The sequence below is a fragment of the Colobus angolensis genome, unplaced genomic scaffold, assembly GCF_000951035.1.
Source record: "Colobus angolensis palliatus isolate OR3802 unplaced genomic scaffold, Cang.pa_1.0 Scaffold450, whole genome shotgun sequence".
Lineage (NCBI taxonomy): Eukaryota > Metazoa > Chordata > Mammalia > Primates > Cercopithecidae > Colobus > Colobus angolensis.
Window position 1 is genome coordinate 2,302,742 of NW_012117933.1, and position 27,285 is coordinate 2,330,026.

The 27,285-nt window shown below is 42.6% G+C and overlaps 1 protein-coding gene across 5 annotated transcripts in view; it reads right to left on the minus strand.

Moving 5' to 3' along the window:
- Positions 1 to 2,305: 2,305 nt before the first annotated feature.
- Positions 2,306 to 27,285, minus strand: part of ASB9 (ankyrin repeat and SOCS box containing 9) — a 27,533-nt gene continuing 2,553 nt past the window's right edge. For 2 of the 5 annotated variants that reach the window (XM_011957873.1, XM_011957872.1), the window contains 6 exons: positions 17,092 to 17,171; positions 13,410 to 13,517; positions 10,937 to 11,087; positions 8,793 to 8,927; positions 7,141 to 7,332; positions 2,306 to 2,952 (listed from right to left, as the gene is read on the minus strand). In XM_011957873.1, the coding sequence (XP_011813263.1) occupies positions 2,828 to 2,952; positions 7,141 to 7,332; positions 8,793 to 8,927; positions 10,937 to 11,087; positions 13,410 to 13,517; positions 17,092 to 17,171 (791 nt within the window). In that variant the 3' untranslated portion in view covers positions 2,306 to 2,827. Of the gene's footprint in view, positions 2,953 to 7,079; positions 7,333 to 8,792; positions 8,928 to 10,936; positions 11,088 to 13,409; positions 13,518 to 17,091; positions 17,172 to 27,285 lie in introns of all 5 variants that reach the window. The other 3 variants (XM_011957875.1, XM_011957874.1, XM_011957876.1) reach the window with 2 other exon arrangements.

Here is a 27,285-nt window from a genome sequence, read left to right on the forward strand (position 1 = left end):
GAGGGGAGGTTTATAAATCGTGAATGCATCATGCCTGGCTTTCAGCAAGCCCTCTAGAATGGGAGCTATTATTTAGTTGGTTTTGACGCTGGCCTGGTCTGAGGCTGAAGTCCTAATGCTGGGCTTTTATCATATTATGAAGGCGGAAACCTCATGCTCCAGAGTAGACAGCTGAGCACATCTTAGACCATTTCTGAGCCCCTAATGTCTACTTAATGGCTGGCCACTGCGACCTGGTACATGGAGTATCAGCCCATGTCAATTAGCCCCATTACGAACCCTGAAGAAATAAGCCATCCTTTCCTGGTCCCTTCCTCTTGCCTTCCTCTTTCATTCTAACAGGAATTGTGCTAGCGATGGGCACCAAGTAGCCAGCATGTGTACTGAATAAAAGCAAGTAATATGTAGTACAACGACAATGAGATTCGTTGACAATAAATGTGTTGTTTGCAATCTAAAAATAGACAAAATGATCATTTTAAAGAGATGGGTTCATGAGTTTATGTCCATCATTCATAAAGGTAGGGTCTATTCAATGCCATTTAACCAGCTTTGATGATAGAATGTGTGAGGTTTTGCCAGGTTGGAATGATAAAGCATTCAAAGGTATATGCCACTTATAAATATAACCACATCTAGACTCATAACAGATTCTGTATTTAAATATTCTTTTTGAGCACGGCTAAGTGAAGTCATCGGAAATTTTCCTAAATTGCCATGAGTGAGGTGGTAATGGTATTACTCCCATATGTTGGGGTGACCATCTATTATATGGACTTGCAAATTGATTGTCTGGACTATCTAAGAAGAAAAAAATACTGTTCTAATCATTGTTACAGTTCTGGGTTAAACTAAGTGGATCTGACTGAGGGAAGATTAACATAAGCAAGCGTCTGATACATTTTATGAGAAACCATGTTATTTTCTAAACTGGTGCTTTCAAAAAGAAAACCATAGCAAAATGTCTACAGCTCCTCACCCCTTAGCAAATGACTCTGACCAGAGTGTAACATCCAAGAAATCAAGTATCTTTACCTGTCTTGTTCCTTACCACCCTGGTGCCTAGAATAGTGCCTGATACAGACATGGGAGTTCATCACATATTTTCTAAGTAAGTGAACTAAAAGATTTTCCTCGTGGCAGGACGTTGATGTTAATTAATGGCATAAATCCTAAGCAATACATGTAAACATGATCAGATGAATTTTTTTTAAAAGTAGGAGGTGAAGTTCTGTAAAAAAGTAGGAGGAGGTAAAGTTCTGTAGTCACATTTGAATTGTGTACATAGGAAGAGAAGGAAACTCGGTGTCAGTGGAATCTATCACTATAAAGTTTTCATTCTTGAATGGAAATTTCCAGAGCTTATGTTGTAAACCATTTTATGATGGGTCATTTATAAGGAGCAAACCTTTCGCTTAAGTGACTGTGTGACAACAGTGCCATCTGCTGGGAAACTGTGCATTTTAGACCAATATTCTGGAGTCTTTCATACAGTAAATTAGATTTAAAATTACAGAAAAACTATATTGGAAATAGATTTAGAGATCATCTAGACCATATATAATCTTACAGGTAAGGATTTGACATAAGGAGTTACAATACTTTCTTTCGATTGATGCAATGGAGCCCCAAATTCATCTCTCAGAGAAGTAACTGAAACTACAGCCATCATTACTAAATTATATCACAGTGTTCCTGTAAATCTGAAACTGAAAGGCAGTAAAAAAATCCATTCATCGTGCCTCCAAAGAACACTGTTCAATAGAAATCTGTTCAATGATGGAGCAATGGAACTTTCTTCCGCAATCTGTACCTGCACTGTTCAATACAGTAGCCACTAGCCATCTGTGCATATTTTGCACCTGAAATGTGGCTAATGACACCGAGAAACTGGATTTTAAATTTTATCTAATTTTAATTAATTTACGTTTTTAAATAGGCACATGGCTACAGCAGTGTTTCTCAACACTACAGTATTAACATTTTGGACTGGAAAGTTCTTTGTGGTGGGGCTGTCCTGTGCATTCTAAGAGGCTTAGCAGCATTCCAGACCTCTACTCACTAGATGCCTGTAACACCCCCTTCCTCAGTTGTGACAAACAAAATGTCTCCAGGTATTGAACATCCCTGGGTAACAAAATTAACCTCAGTGGAGAACCACCAAACTAGTGGCTACTGTATTAAGCAGGAAGATTCAAGAATATGCTTAATATGTATAGTGTTTTGGTTGAATAAAAGAACTGGCCCCCATACTATGCTAGGACAGTAGTGGTTTTGTCCTAAGAACAGGGAAGGTTAAAACAAATTAGACAAACCAAGAAATGCATTTCTTTATTTTCATTCCCATATAGCAGAGATGGAACAAGGATAGTGATGCTGGAAAATCCTGCCTCAATCAAATCATCACCTAAGTTAACGTCAGAAAACCTGTATTTGAATCTGACTCCTCTATCCTTGCTCTGGAAAATTGAACATCTTGACCCAGTTGCTGTGAGGGCTAAATTAGATGATGCAGAAAGTGCTTGGCATGCAGTAGATATGCAAAACAATAACTTATGACACTCTCCAAGCAGGGAAAAAGTCTTCACGCCTTCTAACTAATAGTACAAACGTATGCAGTGTGTTTCAACTCTGGCTTCAGAGTTTAACAAATACAAATTGAATAAAAAAAATCAGTCAAACTCTACGAACAAGTTTATAACCAATACAAATCTAATCGAAAAAAAACTAGTCAAACTCTATAAACCCAACTTGATTTTAAAATTCTAGTGGCTACAACACTCAATCATGTTTTCACGTCGTTTGTGAATCCATTCCCTTGATGCATTTAAAGATGTAGGAGAAACTGTTTCAGATCCTCTGGGAGGACGAGTTTGGTTATCTTATGATGCTGCTGGATTCCAAAGCACTTCCGAATTCTAAGGCGGCATAACTGCATCAAAGAAGGCGGCCCTGGAGAAAGATCACAAGACAAGTCACACAGTGGTGTTATTGATCTAAGAGTTCTCCTTTAAAAAAAAAAAAAAAAAGCATACAAGATAGAACATTGTTATAAGGAAATAATATTGAACTACTTAAGATCATTTTCTGGGATTTGTTTGTAGAAGGCATTTTTAGTCTATGTTCTTTCTTTTCTGGTAGCTAATTGAAATAAGCTTGTTACGTTTTAATTTAGAGCAGAGTGAAAGAAATTTAAAGCTTAGCCTCACTAATAGAGGCTTAAGTAAGCTAACTTGGGAATTACACAGCTACACAAAAATTCCAATAATAAAAATAAAGTTACGTTTAATGGTATTGTTATCTTTTACCTTTAAAAATAAGCGCATATTTCTAGATGCAAACATTTTTATAACTTGAGCAATTTAAGGTATTCAAATACAATGAGCTCACAGTGAATCCTAAGAGTACGTTAAGTCGTGTTTGTTTTTATATTCTGTATTCAGAGCTATTCCAATGCTTCAATTCACAGGTGAAAAGTCAACCAGCTAGCACAAACCTTGCTTAGGGAACACTCAACAGTTTACATTTTAGGACAGTGGTTCACAACTGGGAGGAGGCTCAGGGAAGGAAAGGAGATCATTTTGCTCCTCAGGGGACATTTGTCAGTATCTGGAGACATTTTTGGTTGCCAAAACTTGAGGAAGGGTGCTACTGGCATCTAATGGGAGAGGCCAAGGATGCTTCTAAACATCCCCAAGTACACAGGACAGCCCCCAACTGATCCAGAATGTCAATAGTGTCAAGGTTGAGAAACTCTGTTATAGGGCAAAAGGATGGGGAATGATTTTCCATGCCCACTTCCCCCCACCCCCACTCCCGTTCCTGCACCAAATTGTAATGGGAATCTTCTTTTGGTTATTTTGTAAAAGGCAAAGCTATATACCCTCAAGAACTCCATAAAGCCATAGCCCTCAATCCACGTAGCACTTCAGACTCACCTGGGGTGGGGGCACATTCAACCACATGGACGCTGAGTCCCCCCAACCAGAGATGCTGCTTCGACTATTGTTGGGTGAAGCCCAAGCATCCGGATTTTCTAAAGGCAGTTGCCCAAGGTCATCTGAGTGTGCGGTCAGGGTTGAGAATACAGCCAAAAGGATACTGTGGTGTCTATTTTCCTATAGCATCACCACCAACTACAGGATCAACTGAGTTAACTTATCTCTCAAGGTGATGGAGAGCAAGGAGAGATGGAACTCGACACATATACAATCAAAAACATACTTGCAGTATTTTAAACCAGGCCCTAACAGAAGGGTCCTGTTGGAGTAAGGCACCTATGAGATGATGCCCAGTATACTCAAAGCATATAATAATGAATGGCTTCCCAGTGTTCTCAAGGCGTATATATTAACGAGCAGCAAAAACCACACTGTGGGGAAACTGAACCTAATCTAACCTCAGTAAGGAATGTTGAAAGATGTGACTGATCATCTGTGCTAGAAACGCTGTCAGAGGCAACCGTAGGAGGTACTGATAGAGCATTACAAATAACAAGATTTCAGAGCAGACCTGATAGAGAATTAAGAAAAGCGGGATGTCACAGGAAACTCAGTGTATTAATAACTACTGATGCCAACTGAATGCTGCTGTTTACTACAAGTAAGACAATGTAAAACAACTGTAGCTTCAAGTCCATAGACATAGAGCTGAAAACCCACTACAGATTTGCACTCAACTCGCTGGCACCTGCAAACATTCCAGGGGTTTGCTTTGCTCGATAATAAAACCAGCTAATTGTATATTTATGAATCGGCATATTCCTTTGGGCCTTAATTTCTTTTTTCCCCCAGCAACAACCATTGATGTTTTTTGTTTTTGTTTTTGAGACGGAGTCTCGCTCTGTCGCCCAGGCTGGAGTGCAGTGGCGTGATCTCGGCTCACTGCAAGCTCCACCTCCCAGGTTCACACCTTTCTCCTGCCTCAGTCTCCTGAGTACCTGGGACTACAGGCGCCCACCACCACACCCGGCTAATTTTTTCGTATTTTTAGTAGAAATGGAGTTTCACCGTGTTAGCCAGGATGGTCTCGATCTCCTGACCTCGTGATCCACCCACCTCGGCCTCCCAAAGTGTTTCATCGTGTTAGCCAGGATGGTCTCGATCTCCTGACCTCGTGATCCACCCACCTCGGCCTCCCAAAGTGCGGAGATTACAGGCGTGAGTGACCCACCGCGCCCGGCCAGCAACAACCATTGATGTTTTAAAGCCAAAGTGTACTGGGTGAGGGGGATGGTGGCTGCGGTCGTGCTGGGCTGACAGCCATTTCTAGGTTTTAATTGAGCAAACACTGCCTTAGATGCTTATCAAGGGTGAGGTGGTAATATTCTTGAAATCTTTTCCCTTTTCTCAGAAAAAGGGAAAATCTTACCTTTCCTAACACCCACGCAAAGCCCACATTCAGAACATGGTTGGGTTTTACCAACATTCTCATGTTGCCATACCATTGAAAGAGGACAGTAATCGAACAAATTCCCTTCCCCAGGAAACAGAGAAACAGGCAGACGGAAGCAAATGAATTTAGGGGCACCCAGAGACAGAAACTGCAGTGAGCAATCCACAGGTCTAGTTTTCTGCACTTGCCTGGCCCCATTTCCTGTGGGCTCCAAGCCCTCTGAGAGGTGACTATACCAAAACCCCAAAAGTGACTCACGGAGGCAAAACAAGTGGTGATTCTCTCCAGCAGCAAATGACATCTCATAAACTAGTGGGATCATTGGCCACACTGTCACCATGCAAAACATAAATTCGAAATGAAAGTAATCGCTGTCTCTAGGAAAGGCTTTGGGAAACGAAGCAGAAGGGAAAAGCCAGGGGAGGCAATATGAGAATGCTAAGAGGTTGTTTGATGGAGGAGGGGACATACACCTCCTACATTAACATATGCCCTACATGATGACTGAGGGGGACCTGAGGCACTTTTGTCTTTGTGAATCCCTTTCTCAATTAAAACAATTAAAAATTCTATTTCACAACTGTGTTGGTATAAAGATGATTACAATCCACATTGTTCTATTCATTTTTTATTCCGATTTTTTAAAAATTAAGATATTTTTATGGGCCTTGTAGACATACAACTTTTTCAAAACAAGTAATTATTAAAATGCAGATAGAACTGCTTCGTGATCATCCCACTGCTTAACTGAAAGGGGCCTCTACTGGACTGTTCCTTGTGCCTGGAGTCAGTCTTTTCTGCCTGACCAGCACTGCTCAGGAGCATAGGCCATGTTTGGCATGTCCCTAGGCAGGGACTTGACTGCAAGCACCCTGGGGCAGTGAGAGTAGGAGGAAGGATTCCTTAGCCCACTTTACAGTTCTGCCCAAGGCCAACCCTACTGCTCATCCTGTGGGGAGAAAATAACTAGATTGTGTAACATCAGAATCCTTCTGGTAGGAAGGCCTGCTTCAAAGTCCCAGAATCCCTAAGAGTTCAGAGTCCACACTCCAGGAAAAGAAGTACTGAGCTAATTGCTCAACTGCCTCTGAGCCCATGAAGATTGCAACAGGGTGGCTCCCCAACTTGAGGTGTCTTTGTTCCCCAGCCCAGCCCAGGCCTCAAAGCCCTACTTCCATATATACTGCTCAACCACAATATTTCATTGTTTGAGTTGGGAGTCTCAGTTCTTACTTGTAGAGAAGTGTGGACTTATCATTGGTTAATTTATAGTAGTAAATGTCTTTGGATTGGTGTGAACCCTAAACTCTTAAAGAGCTGCATTTTAAGCCCAGAAACCAAGTGTCCACTAATCTGGCCCATCTGTGGTGCAGCAAGATATCCTGGGGCCTCATGCAACCCCAAAGAGTCCTCTGCTGCCTCATTCTAAAGCATGTTTTAAATAAATGTGATACTAAAATTTTACAACAATATCTTAATTTTTAAAAAACTGGCCTACCCCATAATGAATATTAGATCATCCCCAAAACCTGTATCCAATATGCTAAATAGCAGGAGTTATTTGCTATACTGTGACCAGTACTGTATCTCATTGAATATTGAATTATCTCAACTTCCCCAGACTTGGTGATGGCAGAGAATGATCTTTGTATAGGACTGGGAGCCAGAAATTGCCAAATACCTGCCTTTCACTAGAGCCTCAAGGGGTGTCAACAGATTAGGGCTTAGGTTTTGGCAAAGAAGCACCTTCTCTCTCCAAGAAGAGCCGGGCCAAAGGGCTGTCTGGAGGCACCAGCTCCACAGGACGTTTGCCTTCAGCATTCTTGGCCTGGGTGTCTGCTCCAAAATCCATGAGCAGGCAGGCCAGCTCTTCACTGGCGGTCCTGGCCGCTGCATGAAGTGGGGAATCCTGACCTTTGCCTTGGTTCACGTCCGCTCCTAAACAGTCACAAGAACAAAAAAGAGTCAGCAAGGAGCAGAATCCAACCATCCCCCTTTTCAAAGCCCTGAGCCCCAAAATTTCCTAACAAGAGGGGATCCATATTGAGCACAGCAATCCTGGAAAAATGGGAGATGATTTGATTCCATTTTATAATGTGGGGAAAATCCCATCTGATAATGTTACTGAATGTACAGCATGAGCAATATAGCATAGAAAGTTAAAAATCTGCCTTTCAGCATGGTACACAGGCATCATGCATATAAGAAAAATCCTAGTGACATAAAAGCTCCACATTATTATTAATGGAACCTAAGTATTAGCCAGTACAGCCTGAGGGAGAGGTTAGATGGTAAAATCCAGCCTACACCAAGCAGCCAAACTCACCTGGTGTGCAGCTGCCACAGGGTGTAAAACCGGGCACTTGGGACTGGTGATTTGGACTCTGAAAAGCAACCAACTCATGGGGGTATCCCCTGGATTGGACTGGCCAATCCCAAGATCACAGGGGAGGTGGCAAAGTTCTCCCCTTCAGGAGTAAGGTGGATTTCTAGGACTGTCCCCACCCAGTTCCACTCCTACACTCTTAACAAATCCCCACTCCAGCCCAGATTCTGGCTTTCACTGTGACATGTGGGAACATGTGGCTTTGCCTGAGCTGCCATCCCTCTGGTAAAATGAAAATCTATGTCCACTCAACAAACGTTAACTGATCTGGTCTTGTATTGGTCTTGACTTTGTGAGGGATACCAAACACGGCCCTTTCCAGGCTAGAGGCTTAAAATCTGCCCAGAGTGGCAGAGGTGGGGTGGGCGGTGGGGGAGAGACAGAGACTGCATCTCTTAATTCATAGCAATGCCTGCCAGATGAGTAGGAGGCAATAAGGACTATAACAACATTCATTGGAAAACAGATTACTGAAGCCTTAAAGAATAAACAGGACTCAGATAATTAGAGAGGTGATGAAATGGTGTTCCAGGTGCTGAGAAGGGGGCTGGACAACAGCAGGGAGGTGAAAAGAAATAAGGGTACATAGGCCTTTTCAAGGAAAATATAGTATTTGCAATGGGGCAAGTTCAGTATTTAAACCAAAGAGAACTGGTGAAGGTCCCAAATAGGAAGATTCAACACTAATCCAACAGCTTTGCAAGTTATGCAGGGCTTAATAATGTGACTGGCCAAATGGAGGGAGACAGAGGAAAGGGAGGAGAAACCAATAATCATTGAGGACCACCCTGAGAAGAGGCATCATCATCATCATCCTCATCCTTGTTAGGAGTGAGAGAACTGAAGTTCAAACAGTGTGAAATAATTCCCCAAGGGAACAGTCAATATGAACCCTGACCTTGTCCAACTCCATTGCCCACACTAATTTCTCTCCTACAGCAGTAAGACGTTTAAAATACATTTAATTTACTTTCCATTTCCTTTTCTTGTTTTGGTTTGCTTCTTGCTTTACCTGACTCCAGAAGCTTCTTGACACAGGCTCTCTGTTGGTTTTCACAAGCCAAATAGAGTGGCGTGCCCAGGTGGCTGATCTTATGGTCAATGTTGCCCCCATAAGCTATGAGAAAGTCGACACACTCCACGTGGCCTGCAGCCCAAAGCAGGAGAAAAACAGTTACAAGTTCCCTTAGCTAGAAAGACAATGCCATCCCCATTTTGCATTAAATTTGGCAGCAGTTTATCCAGAGGACCAAAAGCAATTTCCTTTAATTAGAATCAGGAGTGATCTTATTTTATTTTGTTTTAGAGACGGAGTCTCGCTCTGTCGCCCAGGCTGGAGTGCAGTGGCGCGATCTCGGCTCACTGCAAGCTCCGCCTCCTGGGTTCACGCCATTCTCCTGCCTCAGGCTCCCAAGTAGCTGGGACTACAGGCGGCCGCCACCACGCCCAGCTAATTTTTCTGTATTTTTAGTAAAGACGGGGTTTCACCATGTTGCCCAGGCTGGTCTCAAACTCCTGAGCTCAGGCAATCCGCCCACCTCGGCCTCCCAAAGTGCTGAGATTACAGGCGTGACCCACCCACCAGGCCCGGCCAAATCAGGAGTGATTTTTTTATTTTATTTATTTATTTTTTTTTGAGACAGAGTCTGGCTGTCGCCCACGCTGGAGTGCAGTGGCGCGATCTCTGCTCACTGCAAGTTCCGCCTTCCGGGTTCACTGCGTTCTCCTGTCTCAGCCTTCTGAGTAGGTGGGATTACAGGCGCCCGCCACCATGCCAGGCTAATTTTTTTCTATTTTTAGTAGAGACGGGGTTTCACCGTGTTAGCCAGGATGGTCTCGATCTCCTGACCTTGTGATCCGCCCGCCTCGGCCTCCCGAAGTGCTGGGATTACAGGCATGAGCCACCGCACCCGGCCAGGAGTGATTTTAAACACTGCCATCAGTTAATGATTTGACCATAGGATGCAATCTGCAACTACGGGTGAAACTCCATTTGAGTTTACTACCCACGGTAACCAATCAGCAACCATCCACCTTTTTCAATTGTTTCTGGCTTTGTAGTTGGTCTAAGCAGAGAAATTGAAGTGAGAGTTGGGGAGAGATATGGAGGAACAGGACCTGAAGGTGGACCTGAAGAATAAAGGTCACAGTGTGGGCCACGGGACAGGGAAGGAAACTTACAACCTCTCCAAAGGCAGGCCGGGGAGAAACAGGCCACAGCGGGTATAGGCAAGGCTTAGATTAGAAGAAGCTGCCAAATCCAACATGAGCAGGGCCCAACCTGAAAAACTAGGCGAAAGCTGAATCACACTTCCTTGGTCCAGAATGTCATATTTTGGACACTGCTCCTCTACGTTTCTCTTGCTATATTTTAGTTCTATGTATGCAGCGAATATGATGAGTTAGGATGTTCTCAATAAATAAATATCAACGCTTTGGGAGATCATTAGAAGTGGGTTGGTCCAGTCAAATGGGAAGCCACTCTGTGAAAGCCACTGGAGAAACAGTGGCAAGTGACCCTCTGGCAAGGTATGGTCATGATGATGATGACAAATTTGAGAAAATAAAAACTTGTGATTTTACGAGCTAAGACTATGAGAAAAGTACGGCTTTAATGGAAAGAGTTATCCCAAACTGTATACAACATCTTATAGTTTCAAAAATTGAAAGCTTATTTCATTTGGCAAACTTAAGTGTCACTGAGACAATGTTCTTTAAGGCCCTGAAATAGAAGAATATAATTTGTTTCATGAAATAACTTGATTTATGTAAGGTCATGGGTATAACAACGGATTCCACAAATATTAATGGATAGTCTACTGTGTGCCAAGCCCTGTTCCAGTAATATAGCAGTGAAAAACATTCAAGATGCTCTAAAAGGGAGGCACTCAAACTTACTGTGCACCAGAAAGCAGCCCGAGGGCTTATTAAACAAAACACAGGTGCTGAGCCCCATGCCCAGAGTTACTGATTCATGGGGCTGGAGTGGGGCTCAAGAATCTGTATTTGCAGGCAAGGTCATGCTGATGCTTCCAGTCCTGGGACTCCATTTTGAGAACTACTGCTCTAAAATATACCTCCTTTTCTTTCCTGCTTTCAGCAGTAAGATGTCCCTTGAAGGAGTGGGTTTAAAAAAAAAATTCTCAACAGATTTACCTCTCCTGGCAGCTTCATGGATGGGGGATGCCAGATCACTCTCAGGTTGAACGCTGGCTCCGTGCTGCAGAAGCAAATTCACACAATCCTGGCTGCCGCTGACACAAGCATTAAACAGTGGAGTGTGCCAGTCTGTTGTCACACCATTCACCTGGAAAAAGAAGCTCCAGGATGAAGACAGGAAGGGGGATGTTTTGGGTTCAAAAGTAGGGTCCACAACTCTGAAGATGTTATTTAACTTCTCTGAGCCTTTAATTCCTCAGCTATAAAATGGAGAAAAAAGTACCAAATTCCACAGGTTTTTGTGAAAAATGGAATTAGGGAGTGGCTATAAAGCTTCAAAAATGTTACTCAATGTTTTATCTCTTCCATGCCCTCCCCAGGAACATGAACTTTGAAACTAGTTAGGATAATTTCAGTCGCTTACAAACTAATCCCTATTTTAAATTTCTTTCCTAGACCCATCCCACACCAGTTCAATTTCTTAATGGGTGCAAGAGGATTACTCTTGCTGCTGTGAGGAAATTGTTGAAATTGTTAACTGTAATTCTCAAAGTATAATTTAGAAAACTTTAAAAAACTTGACTTTCATACAAATATAGAATTAACACGTACCAAAGATTTTATTCAACTCACTCATTAATGAGGGAACCAGTAAGATGGTAAGACTGGCTCAAAAAAATATTTGGCCAGTCACAGTGGCTCACGCCTGTAATCTCAGCACTTTGGAAGGCCGAGGCAGGCGGATTGCCTGAGCTCAGGAGTTCAAGACCAGCCTGGGCAACACGGTGAAACTCGGTCTCCATTAAAATACAAACAATTAGCCGAGCATGGCAGCGTGCGCCTGTAGTCCCAGCTACTCAGGAGGATTGCTTGAACCCGGGAGGCGGAGGCTGCAGTGAGCTGACATCATACCACTGCACTCCAGCCTGGGCGACAGAGCGAGACTCCGTCTCAAAAAAAAAAAAAGAAAAAGAAAAACTTATAAAACTTATATAGTCAACGGACTGCTGAAATATATTTGCTAATAGATACAAAACTCAGCCAGGCACGGTGGCTCACACCTGTAATCCCAGCACTTTGGGAGGCCAAGGCGGGTGGGTCACCTGAGGTCAGAAGTTCGAGACCAACCTGAGCAACATGGTGAAACCCCGTCTCTACTAAAAATTAAAAAATGAGCCAAGTGTGGTGGCGTGTGCCTGTAATCCCAGCTACTCAGGAGGCTGAGGCAGGAGAATCACTTGAACCCGGGAGGCAGAGGTTGCAGGGAACTGAGATCATGCCACTGTACTCCAGCCTGGGTGACAGAGCAAGACTCCGTCTCAAAAATAAAAAAAAAAATATATATATATATATATATATAAACTGTGTTAATGTCCTATAGGGTCATAAAACTATAATCTTTGAGGCTATCTTTTCTAATGTTGGAAATCAGACAGAAATTTAGAAGTTAATGTCTAACTTCACAGTGTTTGGGCTATAATTAAACAGTGAATAGAAAAGCCAAGCACAGATACATTCTTGTGTATCATTAAATGATTATTTGGTGAATCTTTTAAGCAACGATATTGTGAAGACAATGAATTCATTCTCAAACTCTACTTCCAAGCAGGGCCAGGACTAGAGTGAGGCACAAAAGTTGCCCAGGGTAAAAAATTTAAGGACATATTCATTTTTGGAGTCACACAAATAGTGCAGGAGCCTAAGAACGAGCACCTCTTTCAAGTTTGTACCCTAGGTGTCTCTTGCTTCACCTTGCCACTTTCCCTGTTTCCAAGTTTTGAATGTTTTCTTAACCCAAATATAAATCTGGCAATGCACTCACCTCTGGCTCTTTACTAATCTTGGGACAAAGCCCATTCTTTTTTTGGCATGGACGGGGTTGCTTCTGGTTCTGAATCCTCTCACCTACTCTACTCTCCTGCCATAAGGAATGACTTCAAGATACAAAAATTGCTCACGATCATTTCTGGGACTTTGCATTTGCTGTTGCCAGAAGATAGCAAGCCCATAATATCCCCCACCCCACCATTCAGTTGCCTAACACCAAACAGGTCCATTTTTGCTGCTCTTGCAATCCCTGCTACCATGTGAACAAGTCCAAGTTGCCAAAGGGTGAATGACCACATAGATTTTCTGTCTCCTCAGACATCCGAGCCATCCCAGGCAAATGTGTGCTTTCCACAATATTTCATTACCTTCCAGCCATAACAAGGAAGACAGAAGTCTAATAACTATTTATTAGTAGTGTGTGATAAAGAAAATGATATAGACTGTAAGCACGACTAAAAGTTTAGTATTTCATCCACCTATCACTAAAGCAAACAAGTCTGATGAACGTAATTTTCTTAAAAAACAACTGTCTTCATATTTCAAATCAGCCTAATCAAAAAGTGCTGGAAGTTATTCAGAAGGGATATACATAGTCATGTTTCATTCTTGGTTTCTAAGATATTGTTTCAGCTGCCCTTACCTGAGCTCCATGCTTTAATAAAATCTTTACACAAGAGGGATGACCTCCGAGACAGGCTTCGTGGAGTGGGGAGACATGATCTGCCGTGATGACGTTCACAAGCCACCCCTGAAGGAGGGGAAATAGTCAGAGTAAGGGGTGCAAAGCAACAGTGCCCCGGGGCTGTTTTTCAGCCACCATTCCAGTACTATGACAAAGCTGACCTGGCTCCAAGTCAGATGGTACACGAAGATGTTTATACTGACTTAAAAAAAAAACTGCCACACTACTGGTGGGAGTGTAATATGGTATAACCACTCAGGAAAACAGTTTGACTGCATCTATTAGAGCTGACAATGCATATGCCTATGACTCAGCAATTTGACCCTTAGGTATATATACATCTAGATACATATACAAGAATATTCACAACAGCATTGGTCGTAATAGAAACTGCAAACAAACCAAATGTCCATCAACAATGAACTGAATTAATAAACTTTGGTATAATCTTTCAGCAGAAAGATTACACCCAACAAATTCTAATGGCAAGCACTACAAGGGTGATGCTTGCAAAAATAATGTTGAGCAAAAGAAGCAAAATCCAAAAGCATACACACTGAATGATTACATCAATTTAAAGTTCAAAATTGGGCAAAACTACCCCATATTGTTTCAGAAGACATATAAAGTAAAACCATAAAGAAAACAAGGAAATCGGGATAATGGTTAATCCTGTGGAAGAGGGACAGGATTGTGTTCTAGAAAGCACGGTAAGGGGTGGGATGGGTGACTCTTTGGAGGAGCCAGAAATGTGCTATTTTTCCATTTCCTGACCTGGGGAGGCAGTCACATGGCAATATTCTCATCATCATCACTTTTTGTTCAACTGCACACGTGTTTAAGTTCTTTTATGTTTGTTTATGAAATTTCTCAATTTTTTTAAAGTCAGCGTGGCCCGAATTGCTAAGTTTTAACAAGCAATTATTAAATTTTAACATATTCACAAGTGTCTCTATCTTGTGGGACAATTAAAAGGAAATTTGGAAACTGCAAGGGAAAAGAAATAGACTGCATGCACCTTTTAGGAAGCCTAAATGTACTTTATTTAGGAAATTGAAATGCACCTATTAACTAATATAATTGCTCTTTAAATGTAAGTATTTAGTAGCACATAGGATTTAATAATATTTGTAATAAAAATACCAGTTTCACCCAATTTTTTTTCTCAAAAAAACCCTCCTTTTCCTGACATTTAATTTTTTTTTCTTAGATTTCCTAGCTCTATCATAGTTTTGACAAGAGGGTCAGTAAACAACAGCCTACAGAGTCAAATCTAGACCACAACCTGCTTCTGTACAGCACAGCAGCTAGGAATGGTTTCTACATTTTTAATGGTTTAAAAGAAATCAAAGGAATATTTTGTGACACATGAAAATTTTATGAAATTCAAATTTCAGCATCCATAAGCAAAGTTTTACCAGAACATAGCCATGCCCATTCATTTACATATTGTCTACAACTGCTTTTCTGCTAAACAGCAGAGTTAGGTACTTCCAACAGAGACTGCATGGTTCACAAAGCCTAAAATATTTATTATCTGGTCCTTTACTGAAAAAAATTTGCCAACTCTTGTCTTGATCAAAGAAAAGAATATGTCATTTCTTACTTTACTATTCATACCTAAGACTTAAATGTCTAATTGGCAGGAGAAAATACCTTATTTTCTCACAGTCATCACACTTACAAAAAGTAGTTTTGTCAATGCCACAAGAGGGGTATGATTGTCACATGAAGCAAAAATCATGCAAGTGTATCAGACACAAGTGGGGGGAAAGACAGGCTGAGGTACAGAACTTGGGCAAAAGGCAACCAATAGGAAACAACCAATAGAAAATGCGCATGCTCCTCCAGCACGATTGCCATTTTTAAACCGGCATTTAGACCAGGCACGGTGGTTCATGCCTGTAATCCCAGCACTTTGGGAGGCTAAGGCTGATGGATCACCTGAGGTCAGCAGTTTGAGACCAACCTGACCAACATGGTGAAACCTCGTCTCTACTAAAAATACAAAATTAGCCGGGCTTGGTGGCACATGCCTGTAGGCCCAGCTACTCGGGAGGCTGAGGCAGAATTGCTTGAACCCGGGAGGCGGAGGTTGCAGTGAGCCGAGATCGCGCCACTGCACTCCAGACTGGGTAACAAGAGCGAAACCCTATCTCAAAAATAATAATAATAATAATAATAATAATAAACAATGATAATAGTAATAAAACCAGCATTTAGGTATTTATACATAAATCCAGGTAAATGAAATACAACAACACAGCTATTCGTAACACAAAACAAAAAGTTTTCACCACATACTCACATTACAGAAAGGTTCCTTCTATAAAGTTAGAAACTCATTTATAGTTCATCATCAAGCTACAGTTTTACCTCAAATTAACTGTGGTTTGTCTAAATTATTAACAAGTCTGAGTCATATAATACATAAGGTAATTAACCCATTATTTCACAGTGTCCAGTCCACAGTCAGTTCTTAGTTTTGAAAAAAAAAAAAAAAAAGGTCGAATGGCTTAACTTTATTTATTTTCAGTCGTCAACTACTCTTAGTTGACAAAATGTACTTCTCTTGATCCTTGACTTTGGATGTGGTCATGTGACTTGACCAGTGGGATGTTAGCAGATGTGACATGAACAGATTGGAAGTATTCTTGCATGGTTGGGCTTGCCCTGCTGTGCTCCAGCGTTTTGCCAAGAGAAAATAATTCCTCAGGTAGCCAGTGGTCCAAGAAGGATGAAAGAGATGTGCAGCAGGGCTACACCCAACCCACAGCTGGGAGCCCAGACCAGCCAAGCCCAGCCTAGATGAGCTGACACAAACACACATCAGCAAGAAATAATGGTTACTGTTATCATGTCACTGAGTTTTGGGGCAGTTTGTTATTGAGTTATGGGGTGGACTGACCTAGGTAGGTATCAGAATACTCACTTTATGAAAGCAGAAACTGGATCTCTAAAAAGACATCTTACACAAATAATGGGATACAACTTGGAGATGGTTCTGGCTGATGTTTCATAAACACATAAATACTGAATGCAAATGAGTATCTGTCCAATTTAACAAGTGATACATAAAAGCTGCAGTGATCATTTTTCGTGCTATCAAAATAGGGTAAATTTCTAATTTTATCTGGGAAGTAGCCTAACTTCTTTTAGCTAGAATTAGTGTTATAATCTATTTATAATAGGCTGCTGCTACCAAAAATGGCTCAAGATAGTGGCTTAGAATAGTATGAAATTTTTTTTTAGAAATTATTTTCTTATAGGAGGATTTCTTACTCTAGACAGGTCTATGAAATTGGATTTTTTCAAAGCACATTTATTCTCACTCAGCTCTATCTGAAATTTAGCATATCCTTCAGTTCAGAATGTAGACAACAAACCACAGTAGTAATAGTAGTATGTAGGGTTATCTCCAATAGAAATTATAGATATTTTCTATTATATTACAATTGTCATAGACATCTAAAATATCTCAAAATATTTACTCATCCTATTTAGAAATTATGGTAGTTATTAGAATTGCCATGAGGTCTTCTGTTTAATGAATTAATTTAAAAGTCCCCATGTTATTATGTCACACATTTGTTTTAATATTTTGATAGGTTTCTTCTGTATTATATTTTCAAAAAGCTACCTGGCTGATGAGGTTCCTCAGAGACAGCTGACGTCCGTAGATTGCAGCTTCGTGCATAGGAGACCAATCAGACACAGCATCTGTATGGAAAGGGAGGAATGGGTTATATCCTGCTAATGCACTTAGACCCAGAGGCTTATCCTTGCCCATCAATAAGAGCCTAATAGTCCCTGGATGGAGACATTGGATTCACTCAACCAAAATTCCCGTTAGAAATTCAGCATTTCTCTTCGTTATTAATATTTTTTGTGCACAGTTTGTTTGAACAATGTCTGGAGAGCTTGGGAAAGAACTACAGCCAGTCCTCAAACGAAGGACAAAAGAGGTGGACTGGGATGACAGATTACTGTATTTCTATTTACACACTGGTTTCAAAGGCAAATGGCCCATTTAGTTAAGCGAGAGCTTCACTAATTACCAGCATTAGTGTGTTAAGCTGTAGCTGCCGGTCTAGTTTCCTGCATGAAATACAGACTTTGGTATCTCAGCAAACAGTGTCCTGTTTTAATAGTAGTAATCATGTAATTACATGCACCATTAGGTTTGGAATGAAATCTAAACAGAACCATATCTATTTATAGATTATCTCCTGTCGTAATATTAAGCACAAATCAGTGCTCAGTCTCACCTTGAAACAGGGACATTATTTACCCCCAAACGCAGCATGCCAAGGTGGTTAAAGAAAGCTCTTAATTCAGACCCGCTTCACCTTTTCTGACCTGTGGGTCCCGGGAAAGGCCCAGTGCCCCAGTTTCCTTCTCTGTAAAGTTACAAGTTGAGCATCCCTAATATATAATATACAGGTTGAGCATCCTTAACCCGAAACTCCCAAATCCAAAATGCTCCAAAATCCAAAGCTTCCTGAGTGCTAACATGATGCCACGAGTGGAAAATTCCACACCTGACATGTGATGGGTTGCAATCAAAACTTTGTTTCATGCACAAACTTATTTAAAATACCATATAAAATTACCTTCAGGTTATGTGTGTAAGGTGTATATGAAACATAAATGAATTTCGTGTCTAGACTTGAGTACAATCCACAAGATAAGTCATTATTGTATATGCAAGTATTCCAACATCTAAAAAAATTGGAAACGCTTCTGGTCCCAAGGATTTCAGAGAAGGGATGCTCAACCTGTACTTACCACGGCTCAATACATACGAGCTACTATTATTATCCTGCCCTAACACTAAACAGACAGTCTTGATTACACCTCATCATCGCTGCTATTTAAAACAGCAAATTTATACCGGGTGCGGTGGCTCCACACCTGCAATCCCAGCACTTTTGGAGGCTGAGGTGGGCGGATCACCTGAGGTCAGGAGTTCGAGACCAGCTTGGCCAACGTGGTTAAACACCATCTCTACTAAAAATGTAAAAATTAGCTGGGTGTGGTGGCTCACGCCTATAATCCCAGCTACTCGGGAGGCTGAGGCAGGAGAATCGGTTGAACCTGGGAGGTGGAGGTTGCAGTGAGCCGAGGTCATACCACTGCACTCCAGCCTGGGCAACACAGTGAGACTCTGTCTCAAAAAAATAAAATAAAACAGCCAAATTTATTGTACAACCACATAGAAGGAAAACAAATTCTTAGGAAAGAGGCCTGAAAACCCAATCCCAACCCATTAAATGCTTCCCTCCCTCTCTTTATAATTGAATATGAATATAACCGAATGAGGCATAGACCTGATTTTTTCTCATCTCAAGCTTCATCTGATTTCCAGTAGAAATGTGAGGGAGGCGTGCCTGAACCTGCTTCAGCTCCAGCTCCACCTGCTTCGGCAAACACACTACATACAAACAAGGTAGAAAGGTCTGATGCCAGTTAGGCCTTGCATGGAAGCTAATAGCTCCTAAAAGCTGAGAAGACCTGGAGAAGGAGGGTACTTATTATCTCTACCTTGCAAAATGAAAGGCTATGAAGTATCCTTTGTACTTAACACATGTTGGCTTAACACTTTGTACTTAACACATGAGGCCCGTCTGCCACCTGAAGCCATCAGTGCCCTGGAAAATCTGTATTAGTAAGCAAATTACCATTCTTCCAGATGGATTCATTAGGCATTTAGTACATGAAAGGAAGACAAATGAGCCCATCTACATACTGCCCATCCAATGCTTTCCTTCTGGGGTCACTAAGGCGCTTGAGACAAGGTACATCTTAAGTGAAATGGCTTTTCCTACTGTCAAAACCTTACGCTTAATAGATACTCAATGTCCTCACAGCATTCTCTGATGTTCCTAATTATTTCTGGAATAATACTGCTGATTCTAGGGCTTGGAAGCTAAAATTCGGACTGCAGATATGGAAAGATTGATCTCCAAATTAGAATTAAAAGGACAACTAATTCCACCCTGTTGGTGCCGATAATGCCAAATGCCATTCACACAAAATCTTGAATGAGAACAAAGAGCCACAAATTGAGAAAGGTTTTGAAAATCAGCTTTCAATAGATTTGCAAATGTATCCTGATGGATCACCACATGTATGATGATTAATCCACTTTTTTTCCAAGTGCTCAGCTGCTAAGAAATATAGCTGCCACATTTCCCAACCTCCATTAAAGCTCCCTAAGATTATTAGTGTCGACAGCCTAAACAGTCAGGCAGGTAAATTGGGTCCTAATTTGTAAGTGTTCAGATTTCATAAAAACGATGCACTTATCAAGTGTAGCCACAAATGGTCTTGCTTTCTACTCATTCATCATGGGACCATTACTCTTTCTATTTGGGGCAAATAAAGAAGTACGTACTTCTCCAAGAGAATAACAAAGGCTCTCTGAGTTTGCACCTCTGCAGAATGTAGTGCTTACAGAGCAGAGACAGCTTGTGTCTTTCAGAATACAGAGTGTTGTCCTGGTACACGTAGTGAGGGGCTGACAATGTGAATATCTCTAGCTAGCTAGCTAGCAAGCAGCTGTATTGAGATATAATTCGCATACCATACAATACACCCATTTAATGTGTACAATTCAGCAGTTTTCAGTATATTCAGAGCTATGCAACCAATGCCACAATCAATTTTAGAACATTTTCATCACCCCAAAAAGAAACTCTGTACCCATTAGCAGTCACTCCACAGTTCTACTTCCCCCAGCCCCTGGCAACCATGGATCTAGTTTCTGTCTCTCTGCATTTGCCTATTCTGGACATTTCACATAAATGAAACCATACAGTATGTGGTGCTTTGCCACTGGCTTCTTTTATTTAGCATAATGTTTCAAAGTTTCATCCATGTTGTAGCATGCACCAGTACTTCATTCCTCTTTTTTTTTTTTTTTTTTGGTCAAATAATTCCATTGTATGGATAAGCCACATTTTATTTATTCATTCATCAGTTGACAGAAATTTGTGTCATTTCTATTTCTTGGCTATTATTAATAATGCTGCTATAAACATTCATGTACACGTTTTTGAGCAGATGTATGTTTTCAATTCTCCTGCATATACGCCTAAAAGAACTGCTGTATGATATGGTAACACAATGTTTGTTTTGAGACTATTTTCCAAAGTGGCTGTACTACTTTATATTCCCATCAGCAGTATATGAGCCTTCCCCTTCTAACTTAAAGTCATTTCAGTTCAGGGTTTGTTAGGCCTGTCACGGTATACCTATGCTCCTGCCCAGAAGAAAAACACGAGTCCCTGTAAAACCAAAATCCGTCTCAAATTTATACAAGGCCTTTGACCTCGGGTCTCAGAACAAATGAGTGATTATGTGAAAATTTACAATAGTGACAATGAATAATTTAACATTTTTCTTTGTGTGTAATGTTTTGTTTGCTTTTCGAGACAGATTCTCACTTTGTCACCCAGGCTGGAGTACAGTGGGGCAATCTTGGCTCACTGCAACCTCCGCCTCCCGGGTTCAAGTGGTTCTCCTGCCTCAGCCTCTCAAGTAACTGGGACTACAGGTGCACACCATCACACTCAGCTAATTTTTGTAATTTTAGTAGAGACAGGGTTTCACCACGTTGGTGAGACTGGTCTCCAACTCCTGACCTCAAGTGATCCATGCGCCTCAGCCTCCCAAAGTGCTGGGATTATAGGCATGAGCCACTGCGCCTGGCCTACTTTAACATTTTTCTAACATTCAGAGAGCACAGATTGTGTGTATGTGTGTGTGTATTAGCAAACACCACAATTTGCAACATGGATTAGTCCACACACACTCTTTCACTCTGGAAAACACTGAAAAGATAGCTGAGCGAGACACGTCTCTTTAGGGATCCAAATGAGGGTCTGTCTGGTGGACCTGGGAAATGCTTCTTTCTTCATGGTTTTCCAGAGCGCACATCCCAAGCAGGCAACGAGCTGTAGGCTCAACACATGCCCAGTTAAACGCCAAAGCACTTGCCCTTGCTTTCCTGCTAACTGGTAGCTGGAAAGGGCAGAAAACAAGCAGGAAAGGGGACCTATTTTCCTGCCAGAACATGGACAATTCTCATAGTAGGAGACTATCCAATTCATGAAGGGGAGACTCAAGGTCACGACATCCTTTTCCACTGACCTCACCCAAGTCTTTGATACTCGAGGGCCATTAGGTGTATGTAACACATTATCCAAGTCCTTGGCATATATTAAACGCTCTTTCCCAACACTGGTTCAGCCAAGGTCTATTGGTTTTACTGCCAAAAAAATACGTGTGAAATGAGGTCACTGACGATGCCATGGATCCGGTACTGTGGCTTATGGGTAAAATGGGGCAGGGAGCTCTTGTAATGAAACCACTCCACAAGTCCTCCAAGTAATGCCATTAAACTTACCTTTTAAACTGTACCCTCATCAAACGTGGAGCACATTAGGGAGGCTGCCATTTCATTTTTATTGTAATTTGTGGAACTTTTTTTTCATTTCTGTTATCTCAAAAGAGATTTAAGATGCACTAATTGGTACATTCTGAAAATAGCTATTACTGATGTTCTGAGAACCCCAGTGAATGCTGGGCAGTAGCATAAATCTACTCATCCTGAGAAACGTTTTGCAAAGTCAAGGAGAGAAAAAAGTTGTTGGGTTGCTCTGAGGGGACAGGAGTATTTGCCTTCAGTCTTCAGGACACAATAAGGGCGGATTCAGTGGCATGAACCAACCTGCCAGAACCTGGAAAGGATCTGGGTGCTGTGTTCACAATTATTGTGGACCTTAGTTTGATCCCAGGACAAAGAGAAGAGAAAAAGAGGAGAAAAAGAAACAAGAGGCTTACAGTCAGAAACAAACAGAAAGGCCCACTGAGGCAACTCCTGGGCAAGTCAGGCCTGTCCACTGCAGTTCTTTCTCCAGTTCCATCATCCAGCCTCTCCTCTCCTCTTTCTTCTCTCTCTCCTCTTTCCTGTCTCCCTCTCTCTTCTCTCTCTCTCAATATAAAGTTGCCTTCCCATTCTGTCTCAAAGGCAGGTTTTCCCCCAGAAACTCACCCCTCCTGAGGTGCCCCAAGATCTAAAAATTCCCCATAAGACAATAAAATTGTTTTCTTTCAATACCTGTTCTAGCTTGTCTTCTGTTTAAATGTGAATACTCTCTACAGGGTGGGCTCAATTTGGCAAGGATAGAAATACCTCTACAGGTGTCAGTCTTCAGGCAAAATCCCAAAAGATAGACACTAACACTGAGAGCAGCGGTTATCTGCTTGGTGGAATTATGGGTGGTTAGTTTATCTTTCAATGTATTTTCCCAAGTTTCCATGAGTAGGTGTAAACTAGTTTCTTAGGGATACCATAACAAAACACCACGAACTGCGTGGCTTCAAACAACAGAAATGTGTTGTCACAGAGTCCTAGAGGCTAGCAGTGGGATAGAAGTCTGAAATCAAGGTGTGGACACTGCCCTACTCTATCCAAAGGCTCTAGGGAAACAATCCTTCCTTGCCTCTTCTAGCTTCTGGCAGTGGCCATCAGTCCTTGGTGTTCCTTGGTTTCTAGGTGCTTCACCCCTATCTCTGCCTCTGTTGTCACATAGCATTCTCCATGTGTCTCCTCTCCTTTTCTTACAGGGACTCTGGTCATGTTGGATTAAGGTCCATCCTACCCTACTTATGACCTCATCTTAACTCATCTTAACTAAGGAGGTCGCATTCTGAGGCACAGAGGGTTGAGTATTTAACCATATATCTTTTCAGGGGACACAATTCAACTCCTAACAAGCTACTTTCAGGAAAAAAGCAAGACATTCTTTCCCTGCTCCTTGGACAGGAGAGTCTAACATTAAACAAATCTCTATAAAGAGTCGGCTGCCCATCTTCATTCATAACCTTTCCTCCCTCCCTACCCCAGGGAAGTGGGCAGAAAAACACCTGCAGGTGGAGGTGGGAGCAGCAAGGCAATCCACACCTGGGCCCTGTTTTCCCTCTAACTTGGCCTTGTGCGAAGGGACATGCTTCACCTGAGCTGAGTTTCTTGGCACAGCTATTTGAAAACAGCATTCTGAGTGTTCTGCATTCCACACTTCACCAAGGTTAAGACCTCAGAAGCATAAACAAAAGCAACCAACTACAATTGAGGTTTTACCCAAGGGGCAGGACTGATGTAAAGCAGATGGGAGAATGACTCCACTTGAGGAGTAGGGAGAGGCAGAAAGTCTAGGAGGGCTTCATGCGGGCAATGGCTCAGATGGGTGTAGAAGGTGAGTGGCAATTTGCCAGTCAGATTCGCAACAGAAAGTAAGAGACCAGAAGTATCCAGGCACCTAACCTTGTGACTTGTACTTCTTTGAAAACTTCTCTTCCCTTAGTACCTGTGCAATTACAATATCCAGAATCTCTTTCTGCTTCTCTGTCCAACTTACTGGTCCTACTTCATCAACTGGAGGCCTGTCCCAGGGTTCCATCCTGGTTGACTCTCAGCTCTTGGCCATCAGACAATTTCTCCCTTCCCTAGGTTTCAACCACAGCCCCTCTGTAGAACATTCTGAGGTCTCTGGCTTCTAACCTGTGATCATTCCTAAGTCTCAGTCCCATGTCATCATACTGTGCACTGGGCATCATTGTTGACACTGTCACGTCCAAAACAGAACTCTGTATCCTCCCCTCCTCATCCTGCATCCAAGGCAACTTCCTTTCCAACTTCCCTCTTATCTAGCTTATCTGACATTACTTTGGGCTTGAGAACCTTATAATTTTGCCTGCCTTCTCTCTGTTAGTTCCAACATTTAATCAAGCAGCATACCCTGATTTCTCCTCTTTCCTTTGAAATCATCGCCCTTTCTCTGTCATTTCCAAAGTTCGATCCAAATGTAAGTTTCATGCTTGGATTAGTGCAGTGGTTCTCAAAGTATGGTCCCTGACCAGTACCATCCGTGTCACCTGGGAGTTTGTTATGAATGCAGATTCCTAGGCCCCCACCCCAGGCCTACCACTTCATCAAAAGCTGCATCATCTGCTTTTTTTTTTTTGAGACAGTCTCGCTGTGTTGCCCAGGCTGGAGTACAGTGGCATGATCTCGGCTCACTGCAACCTCTGCCTCCCAGGTTCAAGCAATTCCCCTGCCTTGGCCTCCTAAGTAGCTGGGACTATAGGCATGTGCCAACACACCCAGCTAATTTTTTTTTTTTTTTTTGTGACAGAGTTTCACTCTTGTTGCCCAGGTTGGAGTGCAGTGGTGTGATCCCGGCTCACCACAACCTCCGCCTCCCAGGTTCAAGCGACTCTCCTGCCTCAGCCTCCTGGGTAGCTGGGATTACAGGCATGCACTACCATGCCCGGCTAATTTTGTATTTTTAGTAAAGACTGGGTTTCTGCATGTTGGTCAGGCTGGTCTCAAACTCCCGACCTCAGGTGATTCGCCTGCCTCGGACTCCCAAAGTGCTGGGATTACAGGTGTGAGCCACCGCACCCAGCCAAATTTTTGTATTTTTAGTAGAGATGGGGTTTCATCATGTTGGATAGGCTGGTCTCGAACTCCTGACCTCAAGTGATCCGCCCACCTCAGCCTCCCAAAGTGCTGGGATTACAGGTGTGAGCCACTGCACCCAGCCAGAAGCTACATTATCTGCATTTTAATAAGCTCTTCAGGTGATGTAGAGGCACATGAGAATTTGAGAACCACTGGATGAATGCAACAATCTCCCACAATTCCAACACAATCTATCCCAGCTGTGGCTACCAAGTTAATGCACCTACAGCCTTATTACCAGGTCTCTGTGCTAGAACCACCAATGGCTCTCAATTCCCTGCCTCATGAAGCCTAACCTCCTCCACTTAGCTCTTAAAACTTTATCTGCCACTCCGTCTCTTCAAACCTAGACTCCCTAAGACCTTCACATTTTGCACTCTAGCTGTAACAACATGTTCACTTTACAAGCACCATGCCTTTGAGTATAACACCTGCCCACTCCCACTCACCCACCCTGACCCCACCAAGGTTGGATTAGGACCTTTAGAAACACTGAACAGTTGGCTCAGGTCTGTAATCCCAGCACTTTGGGAGGACGAGGCGGGTGGATCACGAGGTTAGGAGATCAAGACCATCCTGGCTAACACAGAGAAACCCCGACTCTACTAAAAATACAAAAAATTAGCCGGGTGTGGTGGCGGGAGCCTGTAGTTCCAGCTACTTGGGAGGCTGAGGCAGGAGAATGGCATGAACCCAGGAGGCAGAGCTTGCAGTGAGCCGAGATCATGCCACTGCACTCCAGCCTGGGTGACAGAGCGAGACTCCGTCTCAAAAAATTAAAAAAAAAAAAAGAAGAAAAAGAAACCCTCAACAGTGAAAAGTGGCTGGTGCCTCTCTCCCATGTGGAAACAAAAATAAATACGATACTTAGCTATAAAATAACAGTGCAGAAATCAACCAAATTACTGATTCTTTCCCATAATGATTGGTTTGCTACTTTAAAAATGTATTTATTGTCTGGGCACGGTGGCTCACACCTGTAATCCTAGCACTTTGGGAGGCTGAGGCGGGCAGACTGCCTGAGCTCAGGAGCTGGAGACCAGCCTGGACAACACGGTGAAACCCCGTCTCTACTAAAATACAAAAAAAAAATTAGCCAGGCGTGTGCCTGTAGTCCCACCTAGTCCCTGCTTCTCCCTCCTGAGGCAGGAGAATTGCTTGAATTGCATGAACCCAGGAGGCCAAGGTTGCAGTGAGCCAAGATGGTGCCACAGCACTCCAGCCTGGTGTCAGAGCGAGACTCTGTCAAAAAAAAAACGCGCGTGTGTGTGTATGTGTGTGTATGTGTGTGTGTATACATATATAATTCCTTATAAAAAGTGGCTGGGCATGGTGGCTCACACCTGTAATCCCAGCACTTTGGGAGGCCAAAGTAGGCGGATCACTTGAGGTCAGGAGTTCAAGACCAGCCTCGCCAACATGACGAAACCCCGTCTCTACTAAAAATACAAAAATCAGCCGGGTGTGGTGGCAGACGCCTGTAATCCCAGCTACTCGGGAAGCTGAGGCAGGAGAGTCGCTTGAACACAGGAAGGTGGAGTTTGCAGTGAGCCGAGATTGCTCCACTGCATTCCAGCCTGGGTGACAGAGTGAAACTCCATTTCAAAAAAAGAAAAAAAAAAAAAAAAGAAAAGAAATTCTTTGTAAAAAGTGATTTTTGGTGCCACTCTTGCTTTCCTAGTTCTCCAAACTCATGCTGGATACATCTGCTGATTAATCCAGTTCTGCCTTTGTGGATCTAAATCCCACTCACCATTGAGTGCTCTGCTCATTTTATAAGTGAAATTGGATAAATGAATGAATGAATGAGCAGGCTAGTCTGCTCAGTCAAAGGGAAGGCGTTTTGTGTTTTATTTCTTCCATTTTTACCCTTTCGGTACCTGTATACTAGATTAATAAACCCTGACTGACGGCTGGGCACGGTGGCTCATGCCTGTAATCCTAGCACTTTGGGAGGCCCAGGCGGAGGTCAGGAGTTCAAGACCAGCCTGGCCAATGTGGCGAAACCCCATCTCTACTAAAAATACAAAAATTAGCCAGGCGTGGTGGCAGGCACCTATAATCCCAGCTACTCGGGAGGCTGAGGCAGGAGAATCGCTTGAACCCGGGAGGCGGCAGAGGTTACAGTGAGCCGAGATCTCGCCATTGCACTCCAGCCCGTGCGACAGAGTGAGACTCCGTCTCCAACAAACCGAATCAGGCCGGGCGCGGTGGCTCACGCCTGTAATCCCAGCACTTTGGGAGGCCGAGGCCGGCGGATCACGAGGTCAGGAGATCCAGACCACCCTGGCTAACACGGTGAAA